General features: G+C 46.7%; 1 protein-coding gene across 11 annotated transcripts in view; it reads left to right on the top strand.

Annotated features, from left to right (window-relative positions):
- Positions 1-19,987, top strand: part of kiaa1109 (KIAA1109 ortholog) — a 533,049-nt gene that overhangs the window by 489,449 nt on the left and 23,613 nt on the right. For 9 of the 11 annotated variants that reach the window (XM_078539938.1, XM_078539971.1, XM_078539945.1 and 6 more), the window contains 4 exons: positions 8,956-9,207; positions 10,476-10,629; positions 12,388-12,545; positions 19,215-19,407. In XM_078539938.1, the coding sequence (XP_078396064.1) occupies positions 8,956-9,207; positions 10,476-10,629; positions 12,388-12,545; positions 19,215-19,407 (757 nt within the window). Of the gene's footprint in view, positions 1-8,955; positions 9,208-10,475; positions 10,630-12,387; positions 12,546-19,214; positions 19,408-19,987 lie in introns of those variants that run through there. The other 2 variants (XM_078539978.1, XR_013576358.1) reach the window with 2 other exon arrangements.

The following is a 19,987-nucleotide window of genomic DNA, read 5'->3' as shown; positions in this document are numbered from 1 at the left end:
TTCTGGCAAAAGTGCCCCTCAGAGCTTGGCTGGCTCTCCCGCTGATGGGATTACCAAGCCACTCTGGTTGACATTGAAGCCCCCTTCCCAAGTGCGTTCTATGCTCTGGCTTCCCTCAGTGATTCATGCAAGTGGTATTCAACAAGCAATCTGACAATTTAAACAGTGGAGATGTCAAGAGAAATGATCTTGAGATAGAGCTGGGTGTTGTCAGTGTACTTGTGTTTTTGGATGATGTCACTGAGGGACAAAATATATATGAGAAATAGAAGCGGACCAAGGATAGATTCTCGGGGACATTATAGATGAATACTGCAGGAGCAGGAGTAGAAGCCACTTTAGGCAACTCTTTGGCTACAACAAATAAATATGTAACCATATCCTCTCTTCTTCTATGACTTATGTACCTGCCTGGATTTCCCTTAAATGCGTCCATACTTTTCAACTCAACGATTCCATATGGTAACAAACTCCACATTATATTCTGTCTCTGGTTAAAGAAGCTTCTCCTGAATTCCTTAATGGAGTTATTAGTGAACATCTTATATTTATGACTCTGCATTAGGACTCACAGAGTGGAATCTTCTGGGCCCGCCTCAAGTGAGAAGCTTGGCAGGCGGGGGAACTTAATTTAGTGGGAGGCAAAAAATCAGTTTCCCAATGGCGGGATGAACTTTTGCAGTTACGTTCTGGGAACATTAAAGGTGGGTTGAGCTTCCTGACAAACAGTGTCAGAAAGCCCTTTTGCATGTATTTGCATGTCATGCATGCTCATCAAAAGGCTAGCTTGCCAGAATTAAGTGCCCCCTCCAAATTAAGTTTTCCACCAGCGAGAAAGTTTTGTGTTCAGATTCACAACTGCATATACATTGCATGCACCCGGCGAGGACTTTGGAGTGAGTAGCCGCTGCTTTGTCCTTCTTGGGGACCACTCATAAATGTAAGCTACTTGGTTGAGATTGGGTGCGAGTAGTCCAAGCTGTGAGGAGGCTGGACAAAGGAGGCAGGATCAGTGGAAAGATAGAGCAGAGGCTAGACAAGGGAGGCAGGGGAAAGGCAGGAAGGTGTCCAGGGAAAGAAGGCAGACTGCCTGGTGCTGTTTAAGAGGAGCTTCACTCTTTTTACCCTCACATTGTTCTTTGCCACTCACATAGCCTTTTGAACTCCACTTGAGACTTTGCATCCACCACGTCTCACATCAGGGCAACAGCAGCAGAAGATGCAATGACTTTCTGCATATTCTGCACATACTCTGCCCAGACTAATGCTCTGGGGGCATAGGTTCAAATCCCACCATGGCAGCTGGTGGAATTTGAATTCAATTAATAAAATCTGGAATTAAAAGCTGGTCTCAGTAGTAGTGACCATGAAACTGTTGTTGATTGTCCTAAAAGTCCATCTGATTCACTAATGTCTTTTGGGGAAGGAAATCTGCTGTCCTTACCTGGTCTGGCCTACATGTGACCCAGACCCATAGTAATGTGGTTGACTCTTGACTGCCCTTTGAAATGGCCTAGCAAGCCAGTCAGTTCAAGGGCAATTAGGGATGGGCAACAAATGCTGCCCTTACCAGTGACATCCATATCCCATGACAGAATGAAAATAAATCATTCTCAGAGCTCAGAACTTGGTGAGCTGCAAGTAATGGAGGTCACTGGCCACACAGTCACAAATGATGGCCAGTGCTTAAGCATCATGTCTGTATATTCAGTGATCCCAATGCTGATAATGGGAGAGAAGTAACTCTAAGTGAGGACATTATTGGACTCTGATGGGAGACCAAGCTTCACACCCTAAAATGCTTGCCACCACTGAAGAAACTAGCAGCAATATGAGAATCCAGGAAACTTCCAAACAGTGCAAGTGAACATATATTTACAAGTGCCTTAAGTATATACAATGGTTGTGCACCCATGCCACCTACGCGCCTTGAAAACTTCTTAATCTTCCTTTTTCTACCGCTACGCCTGGGTGCAGCCCTGACATCCGCAGCTGAGGTGGAGGCAGCCTGCTGTCTGCTATGCCATGTTGACTGTGATGACTTTTGGCAGGTGTCCTCTGGTGGCCTGAGGCCTAAAGGGGTTCAGCCTACTGAGGGGCTCCTGCAGTGGTGCAGGTGCACCCTCCTCGGCCTGACTTTCTAGAGGCGATGGGGTCACTGGCAGAGCACTCTTGGAGTGTCCTGGAGTGAAGCCCCTGGGGTGCCTAGCTGGCACTCCTCCTACCTGTCAGTGCACAATGGCACCTCCCTGACTCCTTGAGGAGTTAGGACACCTGGAGGGAGTTTGATGTGCCTCAATCCCCTCTCGCCTAGTTGCTGCTGCCCTGCACTCACGGAGTGACAGAGTGCAGGTTCGAGTGCATATCCAGCAGCAGCTGTGTGGAGACTGGGTCTCCAAGGCAGCTGCTGCCCTTTCCATGGAGGCAGCTAAGGGCTCACATGCAGGAGCCAGTACAGCAAACAGGACAGACGGACTGTTCCAGCCTTCAGTCCAGTCTGTGGACAGCTTCTGATATTTCTGCCTGATATTCCCCTGCCTGTCTCTGCAACTCCAACATGCCCCATTCTCATGGCCAAGCCTAGAGGTTCAACACCTGCATGGGGTTCCACAGGGACCTGATCTCCAGCAGTCCTCCAAGTGTCAGAGACCTTGGCTGTCACTTCGTCCGTCAGCTATGAACCCATGTCTGTGATGTGCTCACCAGATTGTGTCCCTAAGCCTACTCTAGAACGTGCACCCACTGAGTTGAATGCATCTGTGCTGGTGGAAGATGCAGGTGAATGTTGTTATGGTGCATCCTCTGAGGATTCAGAGTCATTATCCTCGGGTTGGAGCTGGATCGGTGGGTGGTCTAACTTCTTTCCTTCCCCCTTTTCTTGCTAGTACCTGGGCAGGAAAACAGAACGATTTAGTGGATGCCTAAGCAGGCTCCCTTATTAAAACAATGGGCAGGATCATCTCAGATTCGCACTAAGTGCAGTAGTGGGAGGGAAAAACGGCATTTTACCCGCCAGGCACAATGGCAGCTTCTCACACGGTTTTGTCTCAATTCCGCCGCATTAATTATGCATTTTCGGGAAACACGCTCTCATTCGCCGCTTCATTACACTGGGAGCCATATTTTAAAATGCAGCCTCGCGCACACCTCCTAGCGCTTCCAGCCCTGGACTGCTGCACAGAAGACATGGTCCGAAAGGCAAGAAGACTGCAGCCTCCACTTTAATTTCGCGTCCCTCGCGCACCTTTTCGATGCTGTGGCGGCCCATTGTGATATCCTCTACGCCCGTTCTGGCCGCAGGATGGGCAGCAACATCACCAATCCAGCATGGGAGCTGGTCACAGTGGTGGTCAGCGCCAACTCCTACAAGAGAGGACAGCCACCCAGTGCTGAAAAAGGATGAATGATCTCCTGTGTTATCCAGGATAAGTCACTCTTCTCATCACTCAACTCACACGTTCACAAACCCATCACACATCCACAGGGGTCTCACTCACTGCCGGTTCAAGGGATGTCACCATTCACATACACTCTCGCATACACACCTTCATTGTCTTCACCCTGTCCTTGGGAACACTCACCACCCATATATGCCAACCATACTTATCATCTGGCCTGGTAGGCATCTTGCTTACACTTTTTCCATCTCTATTCATGCAGGACAAGCTGAAACACAAGAAGGAGAGGTCGCAGACTGGTGGAGGAATGCCTGAAATCAAGGTCCTCACAGACTTTTAAAATAGAGCCATTCAGCTGGTCGATGAGGATCTGGACCATTCTTGTGCTGACACTGAGGTCAATGGTGCTCTACCAAGTGAGGATCCAGCAGTGCAACATCCTTCAGACAACCGTGCTGAGTGATGTGTAGTGTTTCACAGGCCACTGCTGTGCACTAATTCTCTCCTTGCTTTCTCAGGCACATCTGGGAAACAGCTGACGGAATCCACGACCCAGGGCCTCCAATCAAGCCATGAAGGAACCTCTGAAGAGGAATTTTAAGGCACCCTCATTGAAGACCCATCACAGCACTTATCCACACCCTCCACCAGTGCAGAGAGATACACCTCGGTGGCACCTAGCTTTAGAGTACCCTCGGATCGCAATCTGGTGAGGACATCACACTGTCTGATCCACAGCAGGCAGCAGCGGCAGGGACTTCCCAGGTGTCCAGCACTCGGAGGACTGCTGGAGGCCAGAAATTTGCTGAACCCAAATCAGATGACAAGCCTCTGGACTCGGTAATACCTCAGTTGCTGGAGCTGCAAAGGCAAGCTCTGGAACATCAGGAAGGGATGTCCACTGCACTCCTCAGACTGCAAGGCAGGATGGAGGAGTCCATCTGCCTCCAGGCGGAGGTGATAGTGCTGGCATGCCAATGCACTGAGGTCTACACTGGTAGGATGGCGGCGGCCGCCATGTAGACTTGGTCCAGGACATTGGTCCTGCACTGCCGCGTGGGCTGAAATCGATCGCTGGCGCCATCGTTGACCTCCAACCGTGTGTACGTGAGAGGGGTGCGGGGCAGTTCGTCCTCATTCCAGCTACACCTTCTCCTGAAGGCGTCAGCCAGGAGCCCTTGGGCACCCATAGGGAAGAGGGCGGGACATGCATATCCCGGGGCCATCCACCCAGGGGACTCCGGGAGTGGCTGGCCCATCCGAATTCCCTCTGCCTGTGACCCCCCCCCCAGCAGCTCCAGATCCACAAGCCGAAGAGGGTGCCACTGCCACTCAGAAGGACCGCAAAAGCAGGCCGAGGCCCTCCAGAGGACACCCACCAAGGTTATCACAGTAGCCTACCTCCACCTCCACCGTGCCTGTCTGGGGAGCAACAAGACATAGCGGCAGGATTAAGAAGATGTAACTCTTTCGAGTACATTCACAGTTCTTGACTTTTTTTTTTTGTTCAAGTCCTGGAGTGGGACATGAACCCACAACCTTCTGACTAAAAGGTGAGGGTGCTATGAACTGAGCCACAGCTGACACCTCCAATAAGAAGGTGTAACTCTTTCGAGTTATCAACAATCACAGATTGTAACTCTTGCGAGTACATTCACAGTTCTTGGTTTCCGGGAGTGGGACATGAACCCACAACCTTCTGATTCAAAGGCGAGGGTGCTATGAACTGAGCCACAGCTGAAGTTGCACAGCCTGAGCACGGGTGTTAATTACTTGTACATAATGTTCACCATTATAAATAAACTCCCAAGAATGTCTTCCTGCCTATGGCTTCTTGAGCAGTGTTCGTGTCACTCAGATGTGAAACCTTGGTTCCTGCACAAGATAAAGGCAGGTGTCTCAGTCCAGGGCCCTTCCCTGTGCTTTGTGCAGCTTTGAGACCAAAGTGATGGCCCAGCCTCACACTCCTTGGACACATTACTGATGCCTGCACCTCGATAGTACTTGTCATTGCTGCCAGAATGTCGTGGGTAGGCGTCTCAGAGTTCCGTCATTCTCTGTATCCTCTCAGCATCTTTAGGGTGGGGCTGGCCCCCATCTCATCAGCATCTGTGATCAGTGACGCTGTGCTCCTGAAGGGGTCAAGTACTAAAGGCTGACAAAGGATCAGGTGCAATTAAAGTTTCAAGGCTGCATCTCCATGATATGACCCTGATCACAGAACGCAAGCAAGCCCTAAGCCAGCCAGGAGTCATACATTCACAGAGGCTATGTGAAGTATCCTCACTGCTTGTCGTCATCATCCACCTAGAATCAAGCAACAATTAGGGCCTCCGCCACGTCTCCATGACAGGAGCCTTATCACAGAGGGTATGTACGCTGCCGTAAGTCAGACTGGAGTTACACATGCAATGTGAGGATTTATGGTGTCTCCTCATTGCATGTCGTCATCATCCTCCAGAAATCTAGCAGCTATGAAGGCCTCCAAAGGTGCCTGCCTCGTCTTGCCAGTGTGATGGCCTCATTGTCGTCGTCATCACCGTCGAGGACCTCTTCACGCTCATCCCCATTGACGTCCTCCTCACCAGAGGAGACCTGCAGCTCTTCCGTCTCCATTTCAGCCACCTCTTCTCCCTGTTGCAGTGCCAGGTTGTAAAGGGCACAGCAGACGATGATGATGCATGACCCCCTCTGTGGACTATATTGCAGGGCTCCACCAGACCGGTCTAGGCATTGGAGCCTCATTTTCAGCATCCCAATGGTTTGCTCCACCAAGGTGCGAGTTACAGCATTATTATACCATCACTCTGCTGCAGTCTGAGGCCACCGCACGGATGTCATCAGCCATGTCCTCTGCAAGTCACCCTTGTCCCCGAGGAGCCAGCCCCGCTGCCTCTGTGGATCCTGGAAGACATCAGGGATTTGTGACCGACTGAGAATGTAGGAGTCATGGACACTTCCTGGAAACTAAGCTCAGACCTGCAGAATGTGTTTGTGGTGTTCGCACACCAGCTGCACATTCGGCAAATGGAAGCCCTTGCGGTTGACATAATTGACCACTTGTTGCGACGGAGATCTGAGCACCATGTGAGTGTAGTCGATGGCACCCTGCACCTGTGGGAAGCCTGAGCTCTGGGCAAATCCAATCCCTCTTGCATCCTGGCTTTCCTGGTCCCTGGCGAAATGCATAAATTTGTGTACCTCTGCGAAGATGGTGTCCATGACCTCATGGGCGTGCTTGTGACATCCCACAGAGGTCACCTGTGGAGCCCTGAAAGGAACCACTGGTATAAATATTGAGTGCCGCTGTCATTTTCACGGCCACTGCCAGTGGATGCCCTCCATGTCCCTGTGGTGCCAAATTCCACAGCACTTGGAAGATATAACCGACCAGTTCCCTAGACATGCGCAGCCTTCAGCGACACTGGTTCTCGGTCATCTGCAGGAATGAAAGGCGAAGTCTAAAGACCCTGGGTCTAGCTAGGTGCTGACCAATGACGGTTTGTTGTGGCTCTTCAGTGGCGTGTGTGGGAGCCCCAACCGCCCCTTCTTCCTGAGGGGGCTCCTCCTCCTCCCGCTATGCAGCCAGGTGCCTCTGTCGCTCTCTTCTCTGTCGTCTTTGCTCTCTGTATGCCACTAGGTATATAGCTAGTTCACCAGGCTCCATGCTCCTGATGTTGTACTCCTGCAGGATGAAAGAGAGAGATGCATGGGTTAGCTTTTGGTGTTCAAAGAGCCTCTCTCTATTAGGTCTGAAAGCCCCTTAATGCATCCTGGAGAGTGCTGGTCACCACTTGGATGGCCAGAGATCAGTGCATTGCATGGCTGTCCAAAACCCCACCCTCCTCTGCCCCACTCCACCTGACTGGCAGTAGCTTTGCCCACTGGACTGCATGCTGTGCTTTCAGCTCAGGTGCAGGCATCGTCCTAACCCACACTGCAAGGCTGCACTGTTAGCTTGAACCAGGCTCCCCTGATGTCCGGCGGACCACCACCAGCCTGGGCCCGCTCCCTCCCATTGTGTTCATTCTTGTCCCGCAGACAGACAGGAGGATTGAGTGTCACCTCAATGGGTGCATGAGCCTTTTAAGAGCATGCTTGCCTAGGCCAGCTCCTGAGCCCTCCCCAGTAAGTGATTAATAAGCAAGATGTGCTGCAACTGATAGAACATTGACAGCATGAAGTGGCTGACACATATTCAGTGTACGTCCCATTTGCTGCTGAGTTCAGCAACCCAAACCTTTTTGACATCCTTCACATAATTACACTGCCTGATGCCCTTATGAGTGTCACTTTGCAATGAGTAGATTGTGCCACTTACCCTGGCACAGTGCAGCAGTTCGTTCATCCGTTTATGGCAGTGTAGGCTGGCTTTCTTATGGGCCCCACGGGTGCTAACCTCCACTCTGACTTCCGCCCAGGCCATTTGGTCAGATGGGAGGGCCTCCAGCTGCCATCTCAACAGGCTCCTGCCTTGCCTGGATGACCTGGAGGAAAACCTGGAGGGGGGCATCGTTGAACCATGGGGCTACAATGTTATCTGCTCTGAGGCATCCTGATGCTTACAGAATCTGAAATTCTTGGCCTGCAGTGAGTGAATGGCTGTCCGGGTGCCCTATAAATATGGCACCAGGACCTTCAACCCCATGAGGCATGGGGATGGAATGGCGACTTGCAGCCCAACCCTGCTGCAAGGTTTGCCGTGCTCCTCGTGCATACAAATGTAATGAGCTGAACAGCGTGAGATTGCAGGGAGTCGAAGTGGAAATCACTCTCATTTCCGCTCCTGTCACCCAATTTATACTCCTGAACAGAAGATCCCGCCCATAGATTATGTTTGGTACTTATATTTATGTAACATCTGTGGGAATTTAGGACTTAATCTTAACTCCAAAAAAAGGGTGGATTGGTATTGTGTCAGAGTGTGAAATGCAGAAAATCTGAAACAGGAACCCAAAGTATCCTAGAATCACTCACTTCTGGTTTTAATGGTTGGTTAGGCAACCTGTTTGTTCACAGGGACAGGTTGGTCATTTCACTCTGGACTTGCTTGAATTTTTGTGTTGGTGTCATTATTTTGGATCTTCATACTTCATGTTTTACTCATTTAATTAAATGTATACCCACAATTAGACCTTATGTACTGCAAATACGAAAGATCATCTGATCATTTGTGGTACAATTTTTTAAAAGTTATACTATTGTGCCATTAACTTTCAAAAGACATTTGGGTACCTACTTAAAGAAGAAAAATTAGGAAGGCTATGTTTGGAAAATGTGCAAGGGAGTGGATTAATTGGATAGCTCTTTAAAAGGGTGACATAGGCATGATGAGTCAATTGACCTCCTGTATTGTAAGATTCAATGATCTGTGATCCTATTTGTATGTAAGGGTTGATTTATTTTCTAAAAGAACAGGGAAGGCTCCAATGCAAAAGGTAATCTTGCACATTCCTTCATTAAAAATTAGTTATTCGACTTTGTGAAGAATTACTTTAATTGAAGTTTATAAATGATCTAGTTTTTTAACATTCGAATTTTAAAAAACTTTTAACAGTTTCAGGACCCGTGACTCCAGATTCCATTGAAAGCCAGCAGCTTTCTCCTGAATCAACACGCAAGGCTTACTGGCGTACCTGGGAGCAATCAGCACAGTCTTCTAATTACTCACATCTAGCGCAGACAGCAAATGTCTTCAATGATCACACAGCATCTAGCAGTACATCGCCAGCTGGTCTGATTCACAGTGTGAAATCCCCTTCAGCTGTCCGATCTAGAACTATTTCAGATTCATCTGCTCCAAGGAGAGGTACAGACACTGAGAAGGATTATCGATAGCAAGAGAAGTAGTGATGTTAAATGCATCCGTATTGCTATGTGCCCATATATTATACAATTGCATTGCAAAACTGGCTTACTAATATAAATGACAAATGTGCCACATATATTAGCAAACCAAACATGCAAGCAAAATTATTTTATTGCATTGATTGTAAATTATGCTGCTTTGAGCGGTATGCAGGAAGTGATAGTATTTTGCTTTACCTGCAACACAGTAATCTGAAAAGTAAGGATATAAATAATAAACATGATTAAAATTCCTGTGTACAGTGCATCTTGTATTAAATTGTCAGATAGTATATTGCATTTGTCTGCCACAGTGCCTATCTTGTGTGCTTGTTTACATATCCTAGTGGTCCTATGAAGTGCCTGGTCAGTGGCTACAGCTCGGGATGTTGGAAGGTTGCTGAGCTTCTGTTGAGCACTTATCAGGGCAGTCTTACACTTTGGATGGTAGACTACTGCATTTTGATGTTGACCAGAGCAGTCTAGCCAAATGTCTATATGGCATGAACAAGGGAACTGTGGGAATGGGTATTGGGGAAGAAAACAAACATGCAGTCAACCTGAGAGAGAACAGCAGATGCCTTTCCCACAAAGACAAGGTCATGCATGTCCTGGCTTCACCCCTCAACACTCTCGCTCCTCTGCAAAGAATAGATTGTCTAAGTGGCATTGCTCTAGAAGTCCCTGTCAACTGTAGCCCCTGAAACCAAGATGACAGCTATTTGGCTTCCCTGGGAGCAGTGAAAGTTGTCAGGAGAGGCTCCATGACAGGTAGACACCTCTGCTTCATTGATGGAGCTGACAACTCAGTCCATACTGGATCTCTGCAAAGCCAGAATACAAGTTGGTGATTGTCTCTTCCACGCTCTATGGCATCATGTGCAAATTCTTTGGCACCAATCTTACTGGCGTACTTCCAGCCGTGTCTCAGACACCCATCGGTGCTGCCAGTTCTATGCTGCCCTTCAAAGTCCACAGTTACAAAGCACAGACACAAAATGAGCATGAGTGGTAAAAACAGAAGCAGGAATTGCACTAGTAGCCCACTGCATAAAGCTGGACTCACTTTAAATTTGTAGTAATCTACAATAGAGTAAACATTTTGATTATAATTTTAATACATTTGTTTCCCTATTCCGCTCAAAGGAATCCACTGAACATACTACATGTATTCATTATCCTTTTTCCTTCTGGTTGATAATTATGCAAATATTCTACTGTTGTTGATAGATTCCATTACCAAACTCACTACATCATCATTTAGCAAGAATGGAAAGACAGCAAACCAACAAACAGCACCCTGGGAAACATTAGTTGTCTTTGCAATCAATCTGAAGCAGCTAAATGTTCAAATGAATATGAGTAATGTCATGGGGAATACCACGTAAGTAGCAGAGTTTTGCATCATGACTACAATTCTTCTGTCTTTTTCTAGAGCATGTCTAATATAAATGTACAGTACTTTTTATTCTAGAACAATCAATATGCGAGAATGAGTTACATACTGTGTGTGGATGGAACAGTAAGAAACAGTATTTGCATTTTAATATTTGCACACTTACTGTCTTTAATCTTTTCTTACTGTTTATAAGCTATGTTTTAAATTTTAGTTTACCCAGTGGTCACAGTTTCATACTGGTTTTTTGGGTTTTTATTTTCTGGCATGATCTTAGTATATTGTACTATCAAAAGATGATCACTACAGGATGTTGTACTCCTTTGCGATACATTATTGCTGGCTTATTATAAATGAGATCACAAAGTAGGTTCCAACAAAGAAGACCCTTGAGTCCGTTTAATCTAATACATGTAATAACGATGCAGTTTTATTGAATCCAGTATACTGGCCTCAGATGTATTTTCTGGCAACCTGTTCCACATCCATCTTGTAAATACTTTCCTACATCATCCCTAAACATGACTTTCACTGCTTAAACATGTGCCTCTTATCTTGCTCTAGCATATCTTGCCACCTCCTGCTTTAGGATCCTCCTTAAAACTCACCTCCTTGGCTTTGTCTTTAGCCACCTTTCCTCATGTATATCCTCCTTTGACTCAGTGTATTTTTTGTCTGGCTGTACCTCTGTGAATTGCCGTGCGACATTATTTTTGCATTAAAGGGTTTATATGAATGCAAGCGATTGTGATTTCGGATTCTCTTTATCCTATTAAATATCTTATATGCATATATAAGATGCCATCTGAAGCATCTTTTTTTTTGTAGAATGAGTCATTCTTCAAATTTTTTTTATTGACCAGGATAAGCCTTGTTAATGTACTCTGCACTGTCTCTAGGGCCAGGACAGGCCCTCATACAAATTTCACATCTGCTGTAGATACCTTTGAGGTTCAGATGTGTTTGTTGCTCCCATAAACTGTCTGAGCATCTTGGTTATATGGGAGTTTACTCACACCTTGCTTTGACGCTGGCTTCATGGAAAGCGCTGCAGGAAAAGGCTCCTGCATTTCCCCTACAGTGTAAATGTTTATAGGCAACCCCTAGGATGAAAGAATGATTTGCAAATTCCCAATCTTCTTGGATAGCAACAGCAATGTCTGACCTTAATACACACATTCCAAAAATTCCTGCTGCTTATGGCTTTTTAAACCTGTCCAAATCCACTTTGCTTTAAAATCCAGCACTTAAAAGTAGTTTTTATTCTTCAATCCATTTGTGTAAACTCGCCAAAAAAAATCCCAAAACATAACCAGAACTATATTCAGTACAGCACGTTTGGCCTAACGAGACGCTGCACAGCTTGAGCATAACCACTAAGAATTTGAACCGACTTAACCTAGCGTCCTATTTGTTTTATTACTCCTCGTGGTGTGACTATATTGGAGAGAAGATCTATATGATGTTACAGTACAATTATTTTCAATAAAAGAAAATGGGATAAAACTGGCATTGCCACTGGAGTCAAAACTCTTAGATTTACTAGCAGTAGTTTTCAGTTAGTGCTGTACATTTCAACACTGCTTATTGTACCAATTTATTTTTTAAAATGTAGTGTTGTACTTCGCTTTTAAACCTATACTCAACTGTTTCAATGCAGCAAAATTGCATAAATAAATACTTCTTTCTTAGTACAGCATACATACTTCCTAAGATTTACCATTAAAATTACTTATTCTATTTTAGGTGGACAACTAGTGGATTAAAAAGCCAGGGGCGATTATCAGTGGGTAGCAACAGAGACCGAGAAATATCAATGTCCATTGGTCTAGGAAGATCTCAACTAGATTCCAAGGGAGGAGTGGTCGGTGGCACTATAGATGTAAACACTTTGGAGATGGTTTGTAAGTTTCACAACATAAATAACTTGCAATAGCCTGGAGAAATCCATTAACATTTTTACTCTTTCTCGTGCCTACTTTTAAATGGGCAGTATTAGTGAGCCAAAATTTGCTGTAGCAGGGCATCAAGTGGCATATACTGTTGTTAGTTAGATCTGCCCCTGCACCCTTCAGGTCAAGATATTGTTGCCCATCTTGAAAGTACAAGTTGACAGTACACAGCAAGAGAAACAGGGCATCTTGGACTTGAAGGAACAGGGAAAGCAACAAGGGTATATCCTTCAGCTGTGAGATTTAAGGATTGGGAAATAACCACAAAGGACTGTGAATTCAGTGTCAAATTAGGCACAGAAAAATAAAAAAAGGAGGGAAAGATCACTTGGATTGGAAGCAAAAAAGGCATAGAAAGGAAAAGTAAGAATAAAGGTTAAGGCCAGGATTTTCCTCGCCTGCCTGCATTGGACATGTTTGGTGGTGTGAGTGGACAATGTAAAACGATTGGTTTTACGACGGTGTGAAACCAGTTTGTGATCGTCTGCTCAGCCTGCCAATGGCAGGCCACGTTTCCCACCATCGGACATCAGGAACCTCATTGTAATACATATGCATATCATTATTAGGCCAGCCTGCCGGAATTGTTCTCCCTAGCCCCAGCCGGATCGGCCGCCTACCTTGGCGGGAAAACATGCTGACGTGTTTCACGACAGCACATAAGCAATATGCACCTGGCAGACTGCACCTTATTCAGGACTTCAAGGTTTGTTTGCCTACCTTGCTTCGATCAGCACTCGTAGTCAGCGCAAGGCTTCACAGACACCTCACATCACTTTTAGGGGGGCTCTACCTACCAGATCAGCCAAATGTGGGTGGCTTTTCAAAGGCTGCAGGGCCAGGGCTTGCCTGGAGAAGGGGGAGAAGTGGCCTCGGGCAAGGGAAAAGGATGCAGGATGGAGGGCTGTACTGGGGAAGGAGGGTAACCCAGGGTGTTTGTGGGGGCACATGATGATCTGTGCAAGCGGCCTCAAGATGGTGAGGGCTGAGGAGGCTATCTCCAGAGGAGATGAGGCAAGATGGACGTGTGAGGGTATGTGTATGAGAATGGGTGGTGATGTCCCTTGAGATGGCAGTGAGGGAGATGCCAGTGAATGTGTGATGGGCTTGAGTGTGAGTTTAGAGTGATGAGATGGTTGCCATACCCTGGCTGCATGGATGAGATCATTCATCCTCTACCTGCATTGGATGGCCAACCTCTTCCGTGTAGTATTGGCACTGATCACCACCTCCTAAGCCTGGTTGGTCACGCCGCTGCCCATCTTGCGGCCAGAGCGGGGATAGAGAACATCACGGCGGGCCTCGATGGCATCTAAAAGGCGTTCCAATGATGCATCACTGAACCTGGGGGCTGCAGTCTTTTTGCCTTTCATGGGCATCTTCCCTGCAGTAGTCCTGGGCTGGAAGCACTGAGATGTGTGTGCGCATCTGGACTTGAAATATGGCACCCGGTGTGATGAAGCAACGAGATGAAGCATGGCGGGTGAATGAGAGCCCACATGTCATCGAAACACCATGTTTCCTGGGAATGCATAACTAATGCAGCGGGTTTGGGACGATACGGCGTGAAAAGCCACCATGTAGGCCAGTGGGTAAAGCGTTGTTTTACCCACCCACTACAACACTTAGTGCAAACCTGGGACGATTCCGTCCTAAATTTATAATTTGACTTCTTTTAAATCTCCTTGAAAAATTCAAAAACCTGAAGGAATGCTACTTGACAATTGTAATTGTCATTTTTCATTGGAAAAGAGGTTAATTATCATGTCATTGAAATAATATATTAGATATGACTTGTCCTAAATACCTGGTGGGTTTAGTTCATATCTATGGCACAAATACAGAAATTTCATGACATTCAATGGCTATCACTGATGAGGAAGACAGCGAAATGCCATTTTCACAAAGCTTATAGTGGAGCAGCACAACTCGAACAACAGCTTTTGGATATATGCATTAACTGCACATCTTCCCCTTGCCTGAAATAGCTGCACAATTTATGCAAAATATCAGCAACTGCCATTAGTCTCACTGTCATTTTGACAGCAAACTCTGGCCCATTTAACTCTTTTGTTCTCTTTCACCGTCCCCCCCAATCCCCAAATAGTGTTAACATTTTATTTCTCTAATAAACCATTTACTGCTGGCCACTTAAAGTGCTGGGAATCAAACTGTTGATGTGGGATTATTATGTTGATTAAAGATGTGTCATTGATCATTGTCACCTGGTCTTAATTTTCCTTTTTAAAATCCTGTGCAGCTGCATATGTTATGTGAATAGATCAATTATAACATTTTCTATTTGTTTTATCCTAACAGTTACATCTGATGAAATTGGGTTTATTTTTTTTAGTACTTTTTTTAGTACTTATTTAATACTTAAAAGTGAAAAAGTAGTTTCCTTATGGTACAGTGTATACCGAAATGTTACACCACGAAATGCCACAACAGACACAATAGATTGAATTTATTGTTTAATGCAGCCTGTGCGAAACACAGCAGCTGGACCTACTTAAATTATTGGCATCAGCATTATTTCACAAGTAGAACAAAGTAGTACGATTTGTGTTGAGTTCTTAACACCCCTCTGCTTTTGTTTACACAGCAGTGTTATTAGACTTAGGGACCGAAGATCAACCACAAACCTTGGTCTGTTCTTTTGAACTACTTACATTTTTACACATAGGGCAGAATTTTCGTTTGACGTGTGGGGGGTGGGACCCGCACTCCAACGCTTAAAATGACGCACGGTGCCATCAGGCGAGTGTCCCAATGTCACCGTGCGCCATCGCAATATTTTGGTGGGCGGGCGCACGACGATCTCCATTGCACACCTGCCATTAATTAACCGGCCACTTAAGGCCCTTGAGGCTCCAATTGACGGGGATTTTGCGGCGCCCGTGCGATATTCGGCTCGTCGCACGGGCACAACGGGCAGGCGGATAGCAGAAATTTGTATGAACCTCATCAATGAGCGGGAGAAGAGGGCTCAGTGGGGCTGCGATTCTACCAATTTATAAGTTATTGTACAAAAGTTATTGAAACTTGCCTGTGTGAGCTGGAAAACTTCAAAACGCATACCAGCTGCTTGGACTGGACTCATAACCTTCAGGTCAGCACTTTGCAGTGAGGATTTGTTTTGGGGCCTGTAGGTTTCAGGAAGCCTCCCTGAGCCTGGGGATGGGAGGTGATCTCTCCATTGGAGGCACCTCCTTTGAGGAAGAAGGGAGGACTAGAAGGGGGAGGAGGCCAGGAGTGCATATTCAGCCTCCAGGGGAGCCACCTTTGGGAGGACAGGCGCAGGCACAAGGGGTGCAGGGCCAAGAGGTAGTCCAAGGCGTAAGGGGCCGCAGAAGACGCCACTATCATGTTGCTAGGGTATACAGGTGGCGAAGCAGCTACCTCAATATGTCTGAGGTGCAATGCCGAAGGAGGCTCTGTCTGTCAAGGGAGACAGTCAACACTATCTGTCAGATGATTGGGCCAGAAATCTTAGCTGACTGTGTGGTTGGACACCCCATGGCTGTAGCTCTAAAGGTCACAGCTGCCCTCAACTTTTATGCCTCCAGCTCTTTCCAGGGTTCAGTGGGTTATCTTTGCGGTGTCTCCCAATCAGATGTCCACACTTGTGTCAAACAGGTCACAAACGCTCTGTTCAGGCATGCATTTACCTTCATCCACTACCGCTGGGACAAGGCCAGCCAGACATAGCGAGCCAGAGGCAATTGCTGGGTTCCCCTGCGTCCAGGGTACAATAGACTGCACACATGTGGCCATCAAGGCGCCAGCAGGTGAGCCCAGTGTCTTCGTCAACAGGAAGGGCTTCCACTCCATAAACGCGCAAATAGTGTGTGATCCCAAGCTGCAGATTCTGCAAGCCTGTGCAAGGTACGCAGGCAGCTCCCACAACGCCTACATCCTCAGACACTCGCAGGTGCCGAGGCTCTTCAGTGCTCCAGCCCGGCTGGGTGGATGGCTGCTGGGTGACGAGGGTTATCACCTCAGAAGATGGTTCATGACGCCTCTCCGCCATCCAAGAACAGAAGATGAGCAGCGGTACAATAGAAGTCACGCCTCCACAGGGGCTGTGGTGGAGAGAGCCATCGGTCTTCTCAAAATGGACCGTTCCAGGGGCGCACTCCAGTACCCCCAGATCAAGTGTTGCTGATAGTGGTTGCATGCTGTGCTCTCCACAATCTTGCGCTGCAAAGGGGGGATGCTGTGGACGAAAAAGATGTAGACCGAGTGGCTGTGGCTGAACACAATGAGTCCAGCAGTGAGTCTGAGGATGAGTATGCACAGGGAAATAATGAAGGGGCAGACGCTGACCCGGGCATACTCCAGGGAGGCAGGGACACCCGGGACACTCTAATCCAAGGAACCTTCAGCTAGCACAGCACATATGGACCTCCAACACAAGCCTGGGCTGCAGGCTCCATACTGGAGGCATTAGTGCCAAACCTGTCAGGATAGAAGCATTGATGATGGGCCCAGTCAATAAATGTCAATGTCACTCCTAACATCTCAGGAATCCATCCACCTGCTCAAGAAAAGAGGCAGCCCCAGCCATGTTAGACGATCTTAATTTAATGCTTTCACAAAAGTCTCTTAACATAACACAAATAAAATGGTGTTGCACTGCAAACACAATCAGAAGGAACTCATAGGGGGTGGGGGGGTGGGGGCCAGCAAAAAGCCACCAGTGATGAGCCCGGGGTGTGCCTAAGGTGCCTTAATTTTACGTTTGCGGGTACTATGTCTTTGTGGTGCCCCCTCGCTGGCACTGCCATCTGAAATCTGCCGTCCTGTTGGCCTCGATGACTTAGGCAGACGTCCTCTGGCCCCTGGAGCCTGTGCTTGCCCTGCCTGCTATGAGGGATTGCAAGTCTGAATACGACCCCAGGAACCCCTGATCCTGTCCCTGGAGCTGCCTCTTCATGAGAGTCGTCACTCTCTCCATGAAGGAAGCTTGGCGCTCATCCATGAGGCTCAGTGCATTGGCTACGGTCCGCGTAGAATCCTCCACCACTGACACCAAGCCAAGCACAGCCTCGTGTATCTCCACCAGATGGTCACGCACACCCGGCCGCATCTCATGAGTTGGCTGCATCGCGGACGACACCAGAGGCTCATCATCAGCCACGAACTGAGCATATGCCTGGGCCCCAGCAGTCCTCCGACTGCTAGCGCCATGGGCATTCTCTGTCTCTGCCAGCTCCTCCAGCGACTAAGTGCCCTCACCGTTGTGCCCCGGGACACAAGCCAAGGATCTGATGCCCACTGGGGTGCCAGTATCTGCACTGGTGCCTGCCTGGCGGAGATGGTGTGACGCTTGTGATGGAACTTCATGGTCCTCAGGTATCAGAGGGGTCCCCTGCTGCTCCGGGTCTGTCCCTGCGCTGCTGATGCTGAAAGGAAGAGTAAGGAAATTCGGCCAGTTAGCGTGCGGAAAATGTAAATGTACATGCCTGTCCCCCGGATCATCATGCGCTCATCATTCCACACGCAATGGGCAAGCCATGTTGGTAAAGTCACTCACTGTTCAGCACTGCCACGGCTGTTGGGAGACTACTGGTGACGTGAGTGCTGGCCACACATACCTGCCCGTGGAACCCCAGCCTCTCCGGCTCCGGTGGACCTGGGTGCATGGCACCTCTCCAGGTCGAGGGCCTCCTGCTCGAAGCGGCTAAGCAGCACTACCTGGGCGGGCCCGCCATCAGTCCTCACCCGCTAACCGGCGTTGTGAGAATTCTTCTTCTGGAAATGAGAAAAGAGCATTGATAAATGATACTTGTACAGTGATTCTCCTCATGGCCGGCCTACCCCAAGCCCAGTTGGCCATTGCAGGGGTCCAATGTGGGCTTTGCAGACAAGGCCAGCATTTGTTGCCCATCCCTAATTGCCTTTGAACTGATCAGCTTGCTGGGCAATTTCAGAGGTCAGTTAAGAGTCAACCATATTGTTGTTGGTCTGGAGTCACATGTTGGCCAACCAAGTAAGGATGGCAAATTTCTATCCTTAACGGACATTAGTTTAATGACGATGATAGTTTCATGAACACCATTACTAAGATTGGTTTCTAGTTCCAGAATTATCAATTGAATTTAAATTCCACCAGCTGCAGTGATGGGATTTAAACCTATGTCTCCAGAGCATTAGCCTGGGCCTCTGGCTTCCTATTCCAATGTCATTACCACTATGTCACCTCCCCCCCACCCCCCACCCCCAGTGTGACCACAACAACTTATGCTTATTTGGTATCTTTCAAATAATAACTGCTCAAAGGCACAATATAAGACAGTTGAAAGGCATAAAGCAAAAAATAGGGGGAAAATTATGGGAGAACGTTTTGAGTGATCTTTAAAACTATTTGCAGGGAAATACCACAGTCATTATAAATAGAATTATGTTAATTGTTCAGTTTTAATTTGATCTAGCAATAATATGCTGTTTTGCTTTACTATACAACATTGAGAAAGGAAATGTAAGGAGGCAGCAAAATTTTTAAAAATTTTGTTTTCTAATGCATTTATGACCTTTTACATGTCAAAAGAAATTTTCAATATTTCAAGTACTTATACTTAAAAATTGATGGAAAATAACTTCACTTACTGTTTGAAGCTCACATATCAGAACATCCAAACCAACAACCCAGCCACAAAATCCAGATCACATTGGGTTCCACTGATGCACGAGTTGATTATATGGGATCGAGTATCCTGATGGGAATTTTCAGCAATGCAGATCTGCAACTACAAGATGAATGGAAAGTCAATCTTCATAATACAGTAGATTTGAGCATGACTGAAAAAAGGTACATGACCTTGTTAATAATGGGTACAATTATATGTGCCATGATTATGCATGGGAAACTATTATTTTGCTTACAATTGCAAATGATTTGAGCTGTGCTATTGTTCCATTACATAAATACGAAGTTCCTGTAGTAAAATACTTACTGATGTCTAATGCCACATACTCATAGATTTTGGGGGTATGGATATTTAACTATTAACTACATTCTTATTAGTTTAGTCATCTGGGAATGTTTGGAGCATTTGAGTTTGTGTCTCTGAGTTTCCTATAAATTCCTAAACATGCTCTGGCATGTTTTCATGGAATGAACTTGCGTTCAAAATCTTAGGCTTTATTCCACCTTGAGGAGCTCAACATTGCCTTTTGGACTGAGGCTCAAAGTCTGGAAAGATGGTAAATGAGAAATGACTTTGGGTTGGGAATGGGTTCAATTGGCATTGAGGAAGTATTTTTTTACGTTATTGTATAATGTAGCAGTCCTATGCATGCATAAAAGCTACTTACAAACTGAAAGGTAAATTCTAGAATTAACGTACACAACATTTTAAGTATTTATTAATTTTAATTTTATTTATTCT

The sequence above is a fragment of the Cetorhinus maximus genome, chromosome 1 (assembly GCF_964194155.1).
Source record: "Cetorhinus maximus chromosome 1, sCetMax3.hap1.1, whole genome shotgun sequence".
NCBI classification, from domain to species: domain Eukaryota; kingdom Metazoa; phylum Chordata; class Chondrichthyes; order Lamniformes; family Cetorhinidae; genus Cetorhinus; species Cetorhinus maximus.
This window is presented reverse-complemented; position numbering and strand designations above follow the sequence as displayed.